Genomic DNA, 18,978 nt, shown 5'->3' on the forward strand with positions numbered 1-18,978 from the left:
TACAATACTGCTCCTCCTTGTATCAAATAGTGGCCTTTTGACATTGGCATTCCTTTTGATTCAGCCAAGCATTCCTGTATTCCATTCTGTGTCAATGTATCAATTCTGCATTTTTTTCATTTTTTGGTCAATGATGTTGTGAACTTAGTTTTCTGCTAACCCTCAACACACATCACCCCATAACAGGATCTAAGGCCTCAGCAATGGAGTGTTTAGAGGCCATGGCATCTGGGCTTTACTCTGAACTTTTCACCATCCTCATCTCCTTCATCAACCGGTGAGTCTGCCTGCTTCTCTGCAACTGAAATAGCTTAGTTTAAATAAATATATATATTATTAGAAATGCTGTATAATATAAGTGAGCGCATAGGAAAAGCTGACATAAAAACTGCATTTCTTTCAAAAAAAAGTTCATAATACTGCAAAAAACAACACTTCTGTCCCTGCCTTAGGTTTTATTTATTTATTATTGCTTTGTTAGATAAACTCGTTTAAGGATACTGTCTTGCCCTGTTGCCCATTAGTAATTATTTGTCTAACGGAATGCACGTGTTTGATGTAAGTACGATCAGGTAGTAAACGATTTCAGCCTAGATTTTCTTTTTGGCTTTTAGGCCTTTGAAAAGTTGGATAATTTTGACAGCTGTATGGAAATGTGATCGCTAACTACTTCTAGAACAGCTGCCAGAGACAGTGTGGAGCCTGCCTTGTTCTTGACAGTCGTCTTGGTTTTGTACCTGCGTGTGTGTGTGTGTGTGTGTGTGTGTGTGTGTGTGTGTGTGTGTGTGTGTGTGTGTGTGTGTGTATGTGTGCGCCGTGTGCGTGTGCGTGTGCGTGCTTGTCTCAGGGCCTTGAAGTCCAGCCAGAACTCCCTGTGCTCGCTGCTCATCGTGGATACGCCAGGCTTCCAGAACCCACGGTTGGCCAAGCGGGAATGCGGTGCCTCTTTTGAGGACCTGTGCCACAATTACACCCAAGAACGACTGCAGAGCCTCTTCTACCAGCGTACCTTTGTCCAGGAGCTGGAGAGATACAAGGAGGTAAGGTCTCTCTCTCTCTCTCTCTCTCTCTCTCTCTCTCTCTACACTCATTCTAACATGCACTCTCTCTTTCTCTTTTCTCTTTCTCCACCTCCTTCTCTCTGATGTATCAACATCCATTATGTACAAGTCATACTTCAGACACACAATCCCCTCCTCCCTGTCACCGCGTTGACGAGCTGAAGTAGTTCTTGTGTGCCACCTCCTCATTTGATGGTGCCAGTATTCGCCCTCCCCTGCTGAGATCAAACACAAACTCCCATGGGAAGCCACGACCCCACCACACCCACCCAGTTGCTCCACGGTGAAGACTAGCACCCCATTCTCTTACTATCTTCCCTCTCCTCTTCCAATTCCATGCACTAATACTAGTCCATGATAACAAGGCAGAATCGCCCTTGCCAACCCCAAATCCAGCTGCATAGTTTTACCGTATAAATATCTCCAGGATAAAGTGTTTCCTCTCCTTTCCTGACCTAGTTAAAGTCAGTTATGTCTTTGTTTCTTCCAGAAATGCACTCACTGGAGTTCCTGACTCCCAAAACTCAGATATATCCAAATTACTCAAAACACAGACGGTCCCTTAGTGTCTCTTAATTGGCAACCTGTATATGCATGAACTAATTACAAAGTTCTACTTCTAAACTGACAAAGCATTGCATGGCCTTGCCACGTTTTCTCTTCATATTCCTAATAGTTGTAAGCCAACGCAAACACGCAGCTCACAGGAATAAACATCCACTTATTTTGGAAGAAAACAACCAGAAAACACCCAGAAAGACCTACATGCTGTCTGACTGATGGAACTGTTTTCCTGGCAACATTAGTATTCAAGTCCAGAAACAAGACCCTTATATTTCAGCCAGCATCCATCCTTAACTCCCACTATGCGAGCCGTTCCTCTTTAATTTGTTTCTCTCACTGCAGTCTGATAAGTACTGTACTCTCTGTCAGGACATGCCAATTTAGGTCTGTGCTTTGTTCATTGCCCTTGGAATCATAATTGGCTTGCATTGATTTGTTTTTTTATATGGGTGTGCAGTTCCTTGGACTTCTTTGATCAAGACATCGATGTCTTTTGTTTCAGACAATGGTCAATGTCCATTTCTCTCATATGGTTTCACTAATGTGTGTAGTAGTGTACACGCACTGACGCACGCACACGCACACACACATACAGTACACACACACATACTTCCTCATGACAGTCCATCGTTATCGATGATGACGTGGATGCCGGGTGCACGCACACACACAGATACTCTGCCTCATACATTTTATGACACGTTTGTTCTCTCACACTTTATTCTTCTGATTAAGCCCATAATTAGTCATTGATGACTCATTAACAAAACACAGATTTAATCTGTCTGTCTGTCTGTCTGTCTGTCTGTCTGTCTGTCTGTCTGTCTGTCTGTCTGTCTGTCTGTCTGTCCGTCCGTCCATCCGTCCATCCAGGAGAACATAGAGCTTGCTTTAGATGACATAGAGCCAAGCACATCTCTCTCCGTGGGAGTTGTAGACCAAGCATCAAGCCAAGCCCTGGTAAGGATAATATATTCTTTGCTGATTTTTACATCTTGTTTGAAAAAAAATACTGATGCTTCCAGGTCCGTTTTGACCTGCTTTAGATTTAAATAAACACTCAGGATATTACTGTAGTGTGTAGAGATATTTGCACATAACAGACTGGTATTGGTATTACTCACTCCCCTCCAAATCCCCTCAGTGCATCAGTCCGCCCCGATGAATCATGTCGCTTTCATGTTCTATTTTCTCTCTGCAATCTCTGGGTGCGTGTTTTATTCATACTATTTCATGACTTTTGTATCAAAGACACACAGACCGCAGAAGTTTTGTTTACGATGATCTTCCGACTGCAACAAAGGAAATCAATGTTTGGCTTCTGCAGCTTGTGAATTGTGCTATAGAAAACAGAAGGAGGGCACAGTGCAGAGTGTCATAGGGATCCGTTTGGTATAGAACTCCAGGGTGGTTGGTTTAAGCGCTTTACTCTTTAAAGGTTCCCTGCTCCAGTGGGGATGCTATCAAATGAATGCATCGAACCAGAGGAACATCAGACCCAAAACCAAAGACATTGATCCTGCAGAGGGAACATTCCTGTGCGTCGCAAAAGGCCAGATTCTCTGAATGTTTGGTTTGATCTGGTTCAAACTAATAGAACAGGTGACAAGGTAATTGTGGAGGTGTTCCGATTCTCCATTCTCGCTGTCAAGATAACACTGGGTTAACACAATGGTCAGGAGGCTATAATAATAATAATATTTTTTTGACAATTGTATGCCTATAATGACATGCCCAAAATAGGGATGCCAGGTTGAAAGTGGTTAAGTCATGGACATTTGAACTTCATAAATCACTATGATAATGTCATTTTCACAAGAAAATAATTATATTTAGAGTGTCTGATAATCTATTTCCAACGAGTCTCTGCAAGTTGATTTTCACACTGTACTGAAATGAATTAAATTCAACAGCTTCCTCAAAAATGTAGACAGTGAAGTTATAGCCAATGGACCAAACATGCCAAACCCACTCTATGGACTTAATAACAGTCTTTTTCCTGTTGTCTTGTCACAAAAAAAAATAAAAAAAAATAAAAATAAAACTGAACTGACAGTGTTGTACCACATATTGCCATTTTGACATCTCAGTCTGTTCTTCATCCAGACATAACAAGTCTGGCAAACACTATCTTTGGAAGAATTATTATCCCTGCTGGATAACATTTAATGTAAAAAAATAAATAAAAAACCCCACAGAAGGCAGCATCCCGTGTATGAAGAATGATTGGCAGACACCATCGCTGCTCCTCGGGATGGGGTCAGAGGGGGTCTTCAGCAGTTTAAGGGAACAAACAAAAATGGCATCCTGTGGGGTCTATGGATCTTTTCCTTTCAAATAGATCAGTGGAATCCATGCTCTGGCTGTGGAAGCGTACCTTTTCATATGGGTACAGTGCAGTATGTGAGTGAGTCTCTCTCAAAGTCTGCAGTCTTAAGCTTCGGTGAGTCATATGGATGGAAAGCGGTGTATTGCGTCGAGGCAGAGTTCTGTTTATTTTTGGTGAGACAGGCAATCCTGCTCGTGTGCAGAGGGTTGCAGCTCCAACAGAGCTTTTCATGGGGACATTAACCCACTACAACCGGGAAAGCTGTGTCATTTTACATTTTAGCTCTGTATATACAGTACCAGCATAAGGTTTTTCAGAAAACTCTAGGATTTAGACCAGTGGTTTTAGAACAGTCTCCTGGCTCAAAGCATTTTCAGGTGGGGGTCCACACGGCCAAATACATATCATTTTGGGGGGTCCTTCCTTGTCACGAATACGTTTGAGAACTACTGATTTAGAAGGCATTTGTACAATCGGCCTCAGGTCTTAGGGTCTCGGGTTAAAAAAAAAACACTCTTGATGCCTGTGTGCGTGTGCGTGTGTATGTGTGCTCATGTGTCCTTATGCATGTTATGTGTGTGTTTGACAGGTGCGTACAGGAAGAACAGATGAAGCGCGGGGTCTTTTGTGGCTGATGGAGGAAGAGGTGCTGTTGCCTGGGGCTTCAGAGGAGAAGTTGCTGAGACGTCTGTTCAGCTACTATGGGCCCGCCGAGGGAGAGAGTAAAGGTGGGCAGTGTTCAATTTACAATTTAGGCATTTAGCAGACACTCTTAATCCAGAGCGATTTACCATAAGTAAGGAAAAGACAAGGTGATACATCAAATGCATAGTAATAGTGATCTAGGATCATAGGTAAACCAAGAACCTATTATCAGTCTAAATAATATAATATAAAAAATAATAATGAATCAATTAAATAATTATTAATAATAATAATAATCTACCTGCTAGTAAGACGCCTCAGGGCAACATGCGACCTCGCCCTAAAGGGGGGGTGAGGTCGCGCCGTTACCCATAATGCAGTATGGAGTATATGGAGACCCCTGGTACCCTATGGAGATCCATGTACTGTATATGGAGATATGCTGTGAGAGCACAGACATTATTAGTTATTCGTTATGTGAAAGTCCTATGATGTCTATGACATCTGACATCATACATACAATCCCTTTTATGCCCATACATGGAGATCCCTGTCTGTAGAACCAGCCACATAGATATGTGCTGTCTTGGCCATATATGGATTCTGTTAGTGTGGTATGTGGCCGATTTGGCCTCCATATACTGTATGGGTATTCCCATATGAAGTCCTGTTAGATATGGGCTTAATATTGATGACATCAGGAAACTCCATATATGGGCTGTTAGAGTGACATCACAGTGAAGCCAGAGTGTGATGTCAGAGCGGCAAACCCATTCTGTTAGAGTGGTTCCCCTGACATCACAGTGACATCAGAGCATGATGTCAGAGCGACAAACCCATAGAAGCACAGTGTCAGGCGTGACAGACAGAGATACATACGGACAAGCTGTAACTGTTCACATACTAATCTGCGACCTACGGTTGCAATAATATGTACACTGAAACTATACATACTATAGGATGTCATTTCTACAAATGACCTGGCATCTCTACATCTAAATGACATTTTAGGGGGCGCCGCCAGCTGGCCTAGTGGTCCAGGTGCATACCACATAGGCTCTGTTTCCTGACAGCGTGTCGGGTTCGAGTCCCGTTCCCGATGACCTTTGCTGCATGTCAATCCCCATTTCCTGTCAGTCTACTGTCAATAAAGGCATAAAAGCCCCCCAAAAATAATAATACTCTTAAGTGCCACCCGTTCACCACTAGAGGGTGCCCCAGGTGCCATAGAAAATCCCATAGAGATATGCTGGTATATGCAGAAGCCCTGCAGCCATGACTTGCCTGAACACTTTCCTTTGTGCATGTACAGGAAGAGGATGAAGTTAGCTTGAAGTTAGCTATTGGCTACCAAGCATTTTAGAAGCCTTATTTTCGTCAACTTAGCCATGATTAAACCTTGCACACCTCATGCATGGGAAAAAAACAGAGAAGAATGAGCTCTAAAAAATCCAATGCAATCCTGGATTGCATTGGAGTGGATTTGTGCAGTTTGTTCACAGCTTTCAAACAAAAAAATCCGATTGGAAATCCGTTCAGGCATTCTTGAGATAATCGCCATTATGTTTTACATGTTATGTAAACAAACATGGCTGCCCTGTATGTTAGATGGGGTTGTATGGGGGTGGAACATGCAAAATCGCGATTGAAATCATGTTCACTAGATTTGATGGGGTCCAAAAAAAAAAATTTTTTTTTTAAATTTAATTTTTTTTTTTTTTTTTTTTTTTTTTTTTCAAAAACCGAACTTTTTCGGTTTTGGCATATGTAATACGTTTTAAAAAACCGAACATTTTCGGTTTTGGCACTGGACATTTTAGCCTTTGCATGGAGTCCGAAGAGGTTAGTCTCCATGATTTTTTTATTTTTTTACCTTTTTCTGTTTTAATAATTGAAGTAATGCAGTGTTTCTATATCAGGCCACACGTTGCTGCTGAAGAGCGAAAGGGAACATCACTTCTTACTGGGCCACAGCCACGGGACTGACTGGGTGGAATATGACGCCAGAGGGTGGTTGAACCACGCCAAGCAGAACCCCGCCTCTGTCAGTGCTGCAGGCATCCTGCAGGACTCCCAGAAGTACGCAACACTTATTTTATATTTTGTATTTATTTATTTGTTTATGTATGTATGTATGTACAGTATAGGTCACCGACCAGTAAGACTCCCTAATCGGGAGATAAGCGACCGTTAGGTCAGCAGTGTCCAAAAATGTGTTTGAAGAAATCGGCCTGATGGTGGTGCTAAATGGGACAGATCCATGTTGATGACATGAGTCTAGACATATGTGTACCGCTTTGTGTGATTTTAGGGCAAAATCTTTTGTGAGCTTTTTTTATACATCAACATGGAAACGATTATGACGATTATGACAAAATAATGTATGATTATCTCAAATAATTGTGATTAGACAATTATGTAAAAATTGTGACATGCCTATTTATTCATTTATTTGGAGTCTGACACAATTAGTTTGCGATTCACTTTTCTTTTCCAGGAAGAACATAAGTGCACTGTTCATGAGCCGAGGGGGAGGAGCCACTGTCCTGTCCGGGTCCATCGCCGGCCTGGAGGGCGGCTCTCAGCTGTCCCTGCGACGGGCCACCAGCATGAGGAAGACCTTCACCACAGGAGTGGCTGCCATCAAGAAGAAGTCCCTGTGCATCCAGATTAAACTCCAAGTGGTGAGAAGAGGGCACCAGGACAGTGGCTGGGACTGGTGCATAGAGTGAGACCAGAAGACTTCTGGCTGAGACTGAAATTAGGACTGGAATTAGGGTGGAGATTAGAACTGAGACCAAGGCTGAGGATGAGCTTTTTTAGGGGCTGTGTTTCAGTGTTTGTGACATTTAGACAATTCATTAGTCTTACTCGTCATGGGTGCACTCTGTTATTACATGTTTTTACATGACGATTAATTGTCACTCAAATAATTGCGATTAACGATTTAATTGTGTTTTTGTCGTTGATAATTACATTTCTGTTTGGCTTTTAGGCTTTGAAGTTGCACATGGCAGATATGACAAATAACCTAAATATACAAAGACATTATGGACATATTCGACAACTTTCTACTTAAAAAATCACATTGATAGTAGAAATAGCCGATCTACAAGCTCACAACGCGTCGCGACGCGTTGTGAGCTTGTAGATCTGCTATTTTCACTATTTTTTACAACATTCACGAATATGACGATTATGAAAAATAATCGTGATTATGTAAAATAATTGCGATTAGACGATTATGTAATAATTGTGACAGCCCTACGTTGCTTTAGCAGTGTCCTTGCCCTGCCATAGACCAATAACCAACGTTTGCCTCCTCCAGGACGCTCTGTTGGACATGGTGCGCAGGTCCAGGGTCCACTTTGTCCACTGCATGCTGCCTAAGGCGGACGCCCTGAAGGTTCTGAGTGGATCCATGTCTAAAGGGGGGGACGGTGATGTCCCAGCGGAGGGTGGGGTCTCCGGCCTCATGCAGCTGGATGCTGCGCTGCTCCGTGCTCAGCTCCGAGGCTCCAAGCTGCTGGATGCACTGAGGATCTACAGGCAGGGTGAGCTCACTGGCTGGCAGTGGTGGAAAAAGTACAGGTACTCACATTTTCTACTTAAAGGGGAAAACCACCCATTTTCAATATTGAACTATGTCATTAAAAAAAGCCCTTCTGTGTTGCCTAGAACTGGAGGATTGATTTTGGGGTTTGTATTGTAAATCACACCGGTGTGATGATGTGATTTACAATACAAACCTCAAAATCAATCCTTCCAGTTCTAGGCAACACAGAAGTGGGGAAACATTTTTTTTAATTTCCACACAACTCCTCTAATGTATATATTAATTACATTAATAGTGAATAATGACAATATTGAAAATGGGTTGTTTTCCCCTTTAAGTAAAAGTATCTGTACCTCAAAGCAGCGGTGGAAAAAGTACTGAAATATTTTATTTGAGTAAAAGTATCAATGCTGCAAAGCAGTGGTGGAAAAAGTACTCACATTTTTTACTCAAGTAAAAGTATCAATGCTGCATCTACTAGAATTAAAAATTTACTTGAGTAGCAAAAGTAGAAAGTACTCATTATGCAGAAGGTCCCATTTCGCAATTGCACATTGGCTATTTTCAAATGGCCAAAGTGATTATAGGGCTGAAGTGTTTAGTGTGTTTTATAATAATAATAATAATCACTCTACAAATTAACTAGTAACTCAAGTGTTCAAATAATTTGAGTAAAAGTACAATATTTGCCCCCGAGATGTAGTGGAGTAGAAGTAAAAGTATTGGAAAATGGAAATACTACAGTACAAATACCAACATTTTTTACTTAAGTACAGTACTTTCCACCAGTGTTGTTTGGAATGCAGAGCCACAGATACAGGCCTAGACAACCACAGTGCTTTTCAAAAGACCCCTGAATAACCTGTCCCATATCACGGAATATGTTGAATATCTCGGTTCTTCAGGACACAGTGGATCTCAACCTATGAGTCGGGACCCCCAGGGGGGTCTCCAAATTATTTTGGGGGGTCCCCAGATGATTGACTTAATGTGCAACATTCTCACTCAACAGTAAACAAACCAACATAAAGTTTAAGTGTATAGAGGATGTCTGCACATTTCTAAAGTGACAATTTAAGGACTTTTTAATACCTCTAAAATGACAAATTAAACATTGGCCAAATTGTCAAATATTAGAGGCAGAAATTGTGAAAACAGCAGATCTACATTCTCACAACGTTGTGAGCAAGTAGATCTGCTATTTTCACAGTAGAACCGTGTTATACAATGTAATGCCTCAACTCTTAGTGATTGTAGGGTGGGGGGTCCCCAGTTAAAATATGATTATTTTGGGGGTTGCGGCCTAAAAAGGTTGAGAACCACTACTTCAGGATGGTCTCTCTCTCTCCACAGGTTACCCTGATCATATGGTGTTCTCCGAGTTCCGGCGACGTTTTGACGTGCTGGCACCGCACCTCACCAAGAAACACGGCCGAAATTACATAGTGAAGGATGAGAAGCGGGTAAGTCAGTCAGAAAGTGGGAGAGAGAGAGAGAAAGAGAGACAGAGACAGACTGAGACAGAGACAGAGACAGAGACAGAGAAAGGGGAAGAATGATTTATAGCTCTCTTAGGGGGAGGACAGAGAAGATTAATAATGTGAAGAGGTAGTGTTCTCCCACTCCCCCTGTGGTCTGACAGCAGCCACTGACAGGGAAATAAACCTCCATTCATCAGAGCCGTTGTAATGACCTGATCAGCTTAATTCCGTTCAGAACGGGTACATATTATAGTGCATTATTATTTTATGCTTTAACTATTGAAAAATAGCAGATATACAAGCTCACAGCGCGGCACCGAGTGCCGCGCTGCGAGCTTGTAGATCTGCTATTTTTGAAAAATCTTGAAAATTTGAATTTGGACCCGATTCTATAAGTGTCTTTTGAATCCTTCTAAGATTTCTTGAAAAACCCTATGTTTCTATGTCAGCAATCTGGCTAACCATCGTCAAAGAAAAGGTCCTTTTCACTTAACTGGAGCTCAGTTAGTCTGTTCTTGAGAGACTACTATGTCAGTGGTTCTCAAACCTTTTCATGTGAAGGACCCCCAAAATGATATTTATTTGGCCACGGACCCCCATCTCAAAATATTTAGTTCCGGGGACCACCCAGAAGCAAAATTTGAGTTACAAACGTTCGCTTTAAAAATACACATATTCAAAGATTTGCACACATTTTCACGACTTTTTCAAAAATAGCAGATCTACAAGCTCGCAGTGCGGCACTCGGTGCCGCGCTGTGAGATTGTATATCTGCTATTTGTCACTGGTTAAAGCATTAAATAATTCTAGGCCTAAATGGGTTAATTCCAGCTGCATCATGCCTGTTACCGAGGCAGATCAATAGGAAGTGTAGACAGGAAATGCCCACTAATTGCATTGGGGTTAAGAGCTCGCAAAATACAGTCCCAAGTATTTGGATCGTATCTGCTTAATATTCAGGGCCATGACAGCTAACTAGCTAGATTTTTGCCTCAACGATTTGCCAGGGAAGGACATCAATACTGTATTGCATTTGGAGATGCAACAGTGAGACAGTCTGATAGTTCTGACATTTTCATGAAATGCAACCTGTGGAGGGAAGCTGCTAATCGTCACTGTCGGGCAGAAACCTTGTATCTCCAAGTTTCAAAGTATTTTTTTTTTCGTAAAGTAAAACCCTGCTTCATCACACAAGACTGTCGCACACTTCGCGATGCGAGGTGTTGTGTGCTTGTAGATCAGCTATTTTCACTATTTTAAATCATTTTTTTAAAATGATAAATACAAAATGAACGGTTTTGGACGTACGAGGTTTCCACCCGACAACAACGTAATGTTCCCTCCCTTGGAGGTAAACTTCCAGTGAGGGGGAGCAGTGTGTTGAGACCTGTAATGGTGAGAAAGAAAAACACTAAACCTCGTCTCTAGACAGGAACGGGAAAGAGTCAAAGAATGGGGGTGAGGGAGTGAAAAAAAAAAGGAAACCTTTTTCCTCCCCCTGTGTCAGTGTCTTGGGGCTGCGTTTCTGTGGAAACGGTGGCAAACAAAAGCCCCTCAGTGCTCGCCACTAACCTCTCCTTGTGTAATCTAGATATGGTCTTTCAGGCAGGGGGGCTCTAGCAGGGGGGGGCAGAGGTACAGGCAAACACGCACCGATCTAAACACAGCCTGGTAAATGGGACCGGGAAAGGCCTCTGTACGGACCGCGCGTGTTAATGGCTGCTACGGCACCGACACCACTAGAGGGGTGAGAAATAAGCCTGGAGCAGCTGGATTCTGGTGTTGTCTACTATGGTCCGCATTTTGATTCTCTCTGGGTGCTTAATGCCTTTGAGAAGGAAGCGTGTCAGGGAATAGATTTGAGTGAAATGGAGGAGGTGTAGCTCGATGTCAAGTAATTCAGGATGACACGCAGAGGGATCTGGGGGCCGCTGAACCAAAGTACAGTGTTAACTAAAGCTCCGGGTCTGGGTGCATCCGAGGTTTGAGACGTGCGCGTGTGTGTGTGTGCGTGTGTGTGTGTGTGTGCGCGCGCGCGCGCGTGTGTGTGTGTGTGTGTGTGTGTTGTTGTTGTTTTTTTTTGTCCAGGCAGTGGAAGAGCTGTTGGAGTCCCTGGACTTGGATAAGAGCAGCTATCACATGGGTCTGAGTAGGGTGAGTACTACTCTCCTCCGCACTAGCCATTCAGAAGTCAGAACAGAACTTAACTTTGCAATTTAGGCATTAGGCTAGCAGACACTCTTATTGACAACAATAAGACACCATTGACACCAAGACAAGATTGACTTGTGCAAAATCAGAGTAAGCAGAGTAAGCATAAACCCTATTAAAAAAACAACAGAGTTGTAAAGTCAAGTAAAGTGCAAAGAGAACATTGTAGCGCTTCAAAGAAACTAGGATACAAGGTAAACATGACACCTATAGCCTCTGTCTAAACAACATGGTATCTAAATAACATTCTTAACATTGCCGTCAAGCAAAACGAATCGAAATAACAAAAACTCATGAACAAGAAATAACAAACATAGATCTACATAGTATAACTAGCATCACTCAAAAAGGTGACAAGGAGAGAGGAATGCTATGGGGTGAGGTGGAGTCTGAAGAGGTGAGTTTTCAGACTGTACACAGTTTGGGAGCCAGGAGGAAGAAGAGTCTATAATGTGTGGAGTATTGTCCAGGGAGTTTTAGGGGGCGTTAGAATAGGAGAGAGTGTTTTCTACTGGTGATTCAGTCCGAGTGTATCAAAGGGTGCGCTCGTTTTAATGTCCACGACATTGCAAGCGGCGCGAAGGCCAGCGGACCGCCGCAGGCGCGAGTGGCCGCGAAGAGCGGGCCAGGGCCGCGCGGCCGGCGGAGCGCCGCGCGAGTTACGAAGCCATGGTGAATGCAATCGTTATATTTATGCCCAGGCCGTAAGGCCTGGGCAAGCCCACGATAAACGCCCGCGCAGTCCACCCGGTGCGCATTTCCGAACGCACCCTTTGATACACTCGGACTGAAACACCAGAGGAAAACACCATCCCGTTAGAATAGCTGATGAGTGGGGTCGGTCATATCATGTCCAGAAGGTACGGGGTGTCATGCCCTTGACTGTCTTGTAGGCCAGTGGTTCTCAACCAGTGGGCCAGGGACCACCAGTGGCCAGGTGGTCCCCAGCTAAATGATGGAGAGTTGGTAACCAAATTGACAGATCTTTAACTCTTGAGAGCGTAACATTTAAATTACGGGTCCATTTGGTTTAATTTTACACTCTCAAGAGTTCAAAGTATTGTTAAAAATCTGCAGTACTTAATTTACAAGAAGTCCACACAATTAGAGATGTAGAAGAATTTGTATTTTGATCAACATTTGCCTGTTATCTCTACATCCATGCTATCAATACAGCATGGAATTGTGGACAAAATCGTATCCAACCACATTTTGGGGTCTGAGAGGCTAAATCTCATCAAATGGTGGTCCATGGCTCAAATTAAGAATAAATAATGGACTTTGATATGAAAAAGGTTGAAAACCACAGTTGTAGGCCATCGCCAGTGTTGTGTACTGGGTGTGGGCAGCAACCCATAACAAATCACTTACAGTACAATAAACCTTCCTTTTGTCTGTTGGAGAGTTGCCAGGCACACTGCCATCTCTTCCAGTTTATTCCATCTGACAGGCAATAGCCTGCTCACAGCAGTAAACAAAACTCAAAGACTTTACTTCATGAGTCATTTTGCACTTCCTGTTTCATTTGTTTGTCCTTGACAAACAGTTTGTCATCACTTTTTAGGGAGTTCTCGAGTGTCACCTGTTCTGCTAGTCTTTGGATCACAGATCATCAGAGGCTCTGCCTAAGCCCATCATTTTGTATTCATAATCTTACATTTTTCAGAGTGGTACTTGTAGACATTTCACACTGCTGGCCGTACTCAGATTTAATCCCATAAACTGGAAAGTGGCCACCAGCCAAAGAAAGATCATTATAAACCCCACTAGGTTAAAAATGGATCTCATTCTCTCAGTTACAATATGTGTACTGTACTGGACATTATGCACACAGATTGACCATAAACACAACACTTTTATTGTAGAAAAAACACAGACCTTTAAGGCCAGTCCACACCAATGCAACTCCTTGCAACCATAATCCCCAATGGCAGTTGCAAGGAGTTGCATTGGTGCAGTGACTGCAGTCTGGCCATTATCCTCAGACCAAAACATTATTTCATTTTTCAGCAATAAGTATAGTTTGTTCTGTATGCCTTTCAGGTCTCTTTTTAAGGGTGTGCGAAGATGGCTGATGAAATGATTTGGAAGCAGATGATGTTGACATTGTGGTTTGAAGTGCAAATTTGATTCAGAAGTAGTTGAGCACTCCTGTGACATCTTGGCAACCCCTGTCTTACTAGCAAGCCAATTATGATGGCAATATCCTCACTGCAGTGGAATCAACGCTTAGATAGGATAACCCTATTAGGATAAAACTGCACGATTTTGTCTACACTCATTACAATGTATTCGTCCTCCATCGTGTAGTGGCTTTCAAAGTGGCAAGTATACACACAGTATGGGTAAAATACTCAGGAATTAGCTAATGGTCTCCCTTTCAATAAGGGTCTTCAGCGTAATCCCCTGTGCCGTTTCACTGCTCCCTTTACTCTGACATCCGTCACTGAACGCATCACTCCCCCATACTGCTTCAGAGATTCTCCCCCTACTTGAGGGTACTCTGTCATTTGCAGCATCTTTCCTGTTAACAGATCACCCATAGGGGTTTGGTCATTTATAAAGCACTGGAGCTAGGCTGGAGAGCCTTGGCTTGAGACAGATCTCTCATCATCATCCATTCATTTTAGTTGCTCGCGGTGCTTGTGTCTCGAAGGCACTCGCCGTACCTAATCCCTGTGAGGGATCGACAGGCCTGTCCTGTGATCCCTTTACTATTTCTAGGTTTAACTGTTTAGTTACCTTTGCCCCAAATGAAACGGGTATATTGCTGATTGTGAGAGATAATAACTTAATCACAGCGTCCTCGATCAGATAAGACTCTCTTGGCCACGGATTACGGGGTTTCATATTGATTTACCGATTCGGTGCACTTCAGAGGTGCCCCGTTTCTTCATTGTGTTTTTACACCAAATGACCATGGATGACCTCACCTCTGGATGTCCATCTTGGGAGCAATTATGCCAGGGGTGGGCAACTTTGATGATGGAGAGGGCCACTATATTTTCACATACACTCCAAAGAGCCGCATATACTGTTAAAAATAGTAAAAAAATAGCCGATCTATAAGTGTGTTGTAGATCTGCTATTTTTGCTAATAATTGGAATCTGGATTGAATCCTGAAAAGTAAAACATTTATTTAATTTCAAATGCATTTATATGTTCTTATGTTAGCGTTATTATGAACTTAAATACAAATACAATGGACATAAAAAATACTAGTCATTAAGCTACTAATATAGATAGACTCAAGCAATTAAAGTGAGTCATGTTTGCATGGTTGGAATTGTAATAGCTGAAATCAATACTATATTAGTATTCCAATATTAACCAGCGGGGCCACATTAAGTGAAGGGCCGCCAGTTTCCCATGTATGAATTCTACCCTTTGTGATGAACTGAAATGATGTATGATGTACTCATTTATACTGTATCCAGTGACAGTTGTGTGTGTGTGACACAGTATATAATTAATAATATATAAAACTAGCCATAAAGTGTGTGTGTGTGTGTGTGTGTCCTACTCTAGCTGTTCTTCAGAGCTGGGACCTTGGCTAAATTGGAGGAACAGCGGGATGAGCAGACTAAACGTAATATAACCCTGTTCCAAGCTACATGCAGTGGCTACCTGGCACGACAGGCCTTCAAGAAGAGAAAGGTAGGCATGGCTTGTTATCACTAATATCAAAAGACTTTCATTAAAGTGTGTGTGCGAGTGTGGGCGATATCAGCGGTTGTTTTTATTGACAAGAAGTGCATTTTACAGTACATGACGACCATACATTTGTACATACCTTTTGTATCCGTCAAAAGGAGAAAACACAAATCAGAGAGCTCAGTTATTTCCATTGTGATTCAGTTTTAGAGGTCCAAGTCTGCCAACATTATTTATTCATGGAAAATGCATTATTATCAAAATGAGCGGTTTACTGTTTAAGTGGCTTTTTAAAGGACAACTTTAGTTTTTTACAACAAGGGTTCATATTTTAGATTGTAATTAAAGAATATAAAAGATGAGTGTTAAAATTATTTCATTTACTTCTTTCTATTGTTTTAGGGATTCTTATTTCAGTGGTTGGGGGCATGCGTACAAGTGGCTAAATATGTAATTTTACACAGAATAAGCCCATTCCCAAGATACAACGCAACGTTTCATGGTTGGATGTGACTTTGGTGTTTGGTGAAGTGTTACTGTAAATAGCAATAAAGAAACTGCTGTCTTATTGGGTGGGTCTAAAAAGACATACAGTATTAGCCACTTGTACGCATGCCCCCATGCGAACGCATGCCCCACATTTTAGCACGGTAAACGCGATAAAACAATAGAACGAAGCAAATGAAAACATTTTAACACTCACTTTTTCTTTTCTCTAATTACAATCTAAAATATGAACCCTTGTTGTAAGAAAACAAAGTTGTCCTTTAAGGGCCTGAGTTTTCGGAGGCCTTGAGGACGTGAGAGTTTGCTCCGCTATTAGACTGCTAGTGCTGACTAGCCCCGATGTATGTCTGCATGTCCATCTCCTTACACTTGAACTACTTGCACTCAGATCCATTAGTCTAACCCGTCCTCCACAGCGTCCTGAGCTAGCCAATCAGCATGCTCACAGGGATCATGTGCTGATGTGACAAGTGAACCTTACATACTGCTGACACGCTGCTTCTCTCCATCCTCCATGTACACTATGTCTCACTCAATGTAATAATGAGCCAGCAGAGGGGAAAAAAGTAGAAAAAAGTTAATTCAATCAACTTCTCTTTCGGTGATGTCAGTGAAGCCGATTACTAACATTAACACATTGTTATGACTATATATTATAGGCTGCAATAGAATATAATACAGTATCTTATGTAGTGCAGGGGTCTTCAACGTTTTCAAGCCAAGGACCGCTTAGCTGAGAGAGAGATGAAGCAGGGACCCACACAACATAGATTCCATAATATAGTTTAGTTTCATTGTTTGACAGCACAATCATCAGTGTATTTTGGATTCATGGCAATTTGTGTTTTCATATATTTAACCACTTGAACCGTCAATACTTAATAATCTTGACCTTTCACTCTATTTAGTCTGCTCTTTTTTCCCTCTAAACCAAACCTCTTTGCCGAAAATAGCCGATCTACAAGCTCACAACGCCTCGCAGCGCGAGCTTGAGCTTGTAGATCTGCTATTTTTGGCTATAGTTCTCAGAATATGGACACTAGGGTTCAAGTTGTTAATATAAAAAAGGATTGGAAGATTTGGAGGACCCCCTGGAGTAACTCCGAGGACCCCCTAGGGGTCCCGGACCCCCTGTTGAAGACCCCTGCTGTAGTGTCTTAGGAGTGGCTTCTGTACCGCTGACATGATCTGATTTTTGTTCCCTTTTAAACCCACATACTGTATAGCAACGCAAGCAGCTTTTGAGTAATGGGTGTTGGTTGAAAATGGTAAGCCACGAAAGGCCACAGTGTTCCTCTTATTAAAACCCATTTAGGCCTGAACACATTATGACGCAATATTTTATGCTTTAAATATATAAAAAAAATAGCAGATATACAAGCTCACAGCGCGGCACCGAGTGCCGCGCTGCGAGCTTGTAGATCTGCTATTTTTGAAAAATCGTGAAAATTAGAATTTTGACCCGATTCTATAAGTGTCTTTTGAATCCTTCTGAGGTTTTTGGAAAAAACCTATGTTTCTACCGTATGTCAGCAATCTGGCCAGCCATCGTCAAAGAAAAGGTCCTTTTCACTTAAATGCAGCTCAGTTAGTCTGTTCTTGAGAGACTACTATGTCAGTGGTGCTCAAACCTTTTCATGTGAAGGACCCCCAAAATGATATTTATTTAGCCACGGACCCCCATTTCAAAATATCTAGTTCCAGGGACCACCCAGAAGCAAAATCTGTGTTACAAACGTTCGCTTTGAAAATACATACATTCAAAGATTTGCACACATTTTCACGACTTTTTTTCAAAAATGGCAGATCTACAAGCTCGCAGCGCGGCACTCGGTGCCGCGCTGTGAGCTTGTATATCTTTTCACTGGTTAAAGCATTCAATCATTTCTAGGCCTAAATGGGTTAAGTTCAAAGGTCATTATTCACACAGAGCGGCAGACCAAGGACCTGGGTGCTCTCTAATCTGTGGGAAATGGCAGGAAGTCAGCAGTAAGGAACCGTGTGAGCTCGCTGACAGCTCTACCGTTACAAAATCCATTAGCTAAGGGGCCTTTTTTTTTTTCCTCCCTCTGAGCCCTCCCACATCTTTTCTTGTAAATGTATCTCTAATGGAAAGATAAGAGTCACTTTATTTTACTCTGTAACTTATTACAATTTTAGTTTTTCTAATTTCGCCTCAGGGCGACAAGCGACCGGTCGCGCCATGCCTTGGCCATCTGGTCAAAGGGATTTGGTTCCCCTGGCATCACAGGGATCTCCATATCTCCATATATGGGCATAAAGGGGATTTGGTTCCCCTGGCATCACAGGGATCTCCATATCTCCATATATGGGCATAAAGGGGATTTGGTTCCCCTGGCATCACAGGGATCTCCATATATGGCAATAAAAGGGATTTGGTTCCCATGACATTACAGTGATGTCAGAGCGTGAGAGTCAATCAGCAAAAAAGACAAGCGTTTTTCTTTTGAACCATGTACAGTATAAGAGACCCCTATTCCTACCGCAGAAAATTAAATGAGAATTTACAATGTACTCAGAAAAGGCCATACAGGTTTGACAGAAGAGCTTGCAGTCAACAGAAAAATGACAAAGCACACAAATTTAAATTGTCTTTCTTTTCATGATGCATTTCCACTGGTATTTTCTTCACCTTTGGTTGCACTGCTGTAATCCATCAGCATCAAAAATGGTACATAAAAACAATGTTGTCTACACAATAATACTAGTAAACCAATGCATCAAAGCAGACATACAGCACCTGTTGTCAGACTAATATCCCTGTGCATATTGTAAAACCTGCCGTTGTGTAAAGTTACACTGGTGTCATTACGTTCGTCTGAAAGATAAATACAATATGCTGACAGAGTGTATAAATTCACCTTTCTTCCCCATCAAATTTGGTGCCTTATTATACAAAATCCACCACCTCTCCAGCAGAGTAATTGGACAGGACCAGTGAAGTGGTA

The 18,978-nt window shown here is 42.1% G+C and overlaps 1 protein-coding gene across 1 annotated transcript in view; it reads left to right on the forward strand.

Annotated features, from left to right (window-relative positions):
• LOC308304777 (unconventional myosin-XVIIIa-like) overlaps window positions 1-18,978 on the forward strand; it is a gene marked incomplete at both ends in the record, with an annotated part of 88,286 nt that overhangs the window by 27,977 nt on the left and 41,331 nt on the right. The window contains 10 exons of the mRNA XM_080749407.1: window positions 187-277; window positions 848-1,040; window positions 2,499-2,585; window positions 4,544-4,682; window positions 6,519-6,678; window positions 7,097-7,283; window positions 7,928-8,153; window positions 9,509-9,618; window positions 11,725-11,790; window positions 15,377-15,505. Of these exons, the coding sequence (XP_080605533.1) occupies window positions 187-277; window positions 848-1,040; window positions 2,499-2,585; window positions 4,544-4,682; window positions 6,519-6,678; window positions 7,097-7,283; window positions 7,928-8,153; window positions 9,509-9,618; window positions 11,725-11,790; window positions 15,377-15,505 (1,388 nt within the window). The remainder of the gene's footprint in view (window positions 1-186; window positions 278-847; window positions 1,041-2,498; window positions 2,586-4,543; window positions 4,683-6,518; window positions 6,679-7,096; window positions 7,284-7,927; window positions 8,154-9,508; window positions 9,619-11,724; window positions 11,791-15,376; window positions 15,506-18,978) is intronic.

Source organism: Nannobrachium achirus (assembly GCF_963921795.1).
Source record: "Nannobrachium achirus genome assembly, chromosome: 19".
Lineage (NCBI taxonomy): Eukaryota > Metazoa > Chordata > Actinopteri > Myctophiformes > Myctophidae > Nannobrachium > Nannobrachium achirus.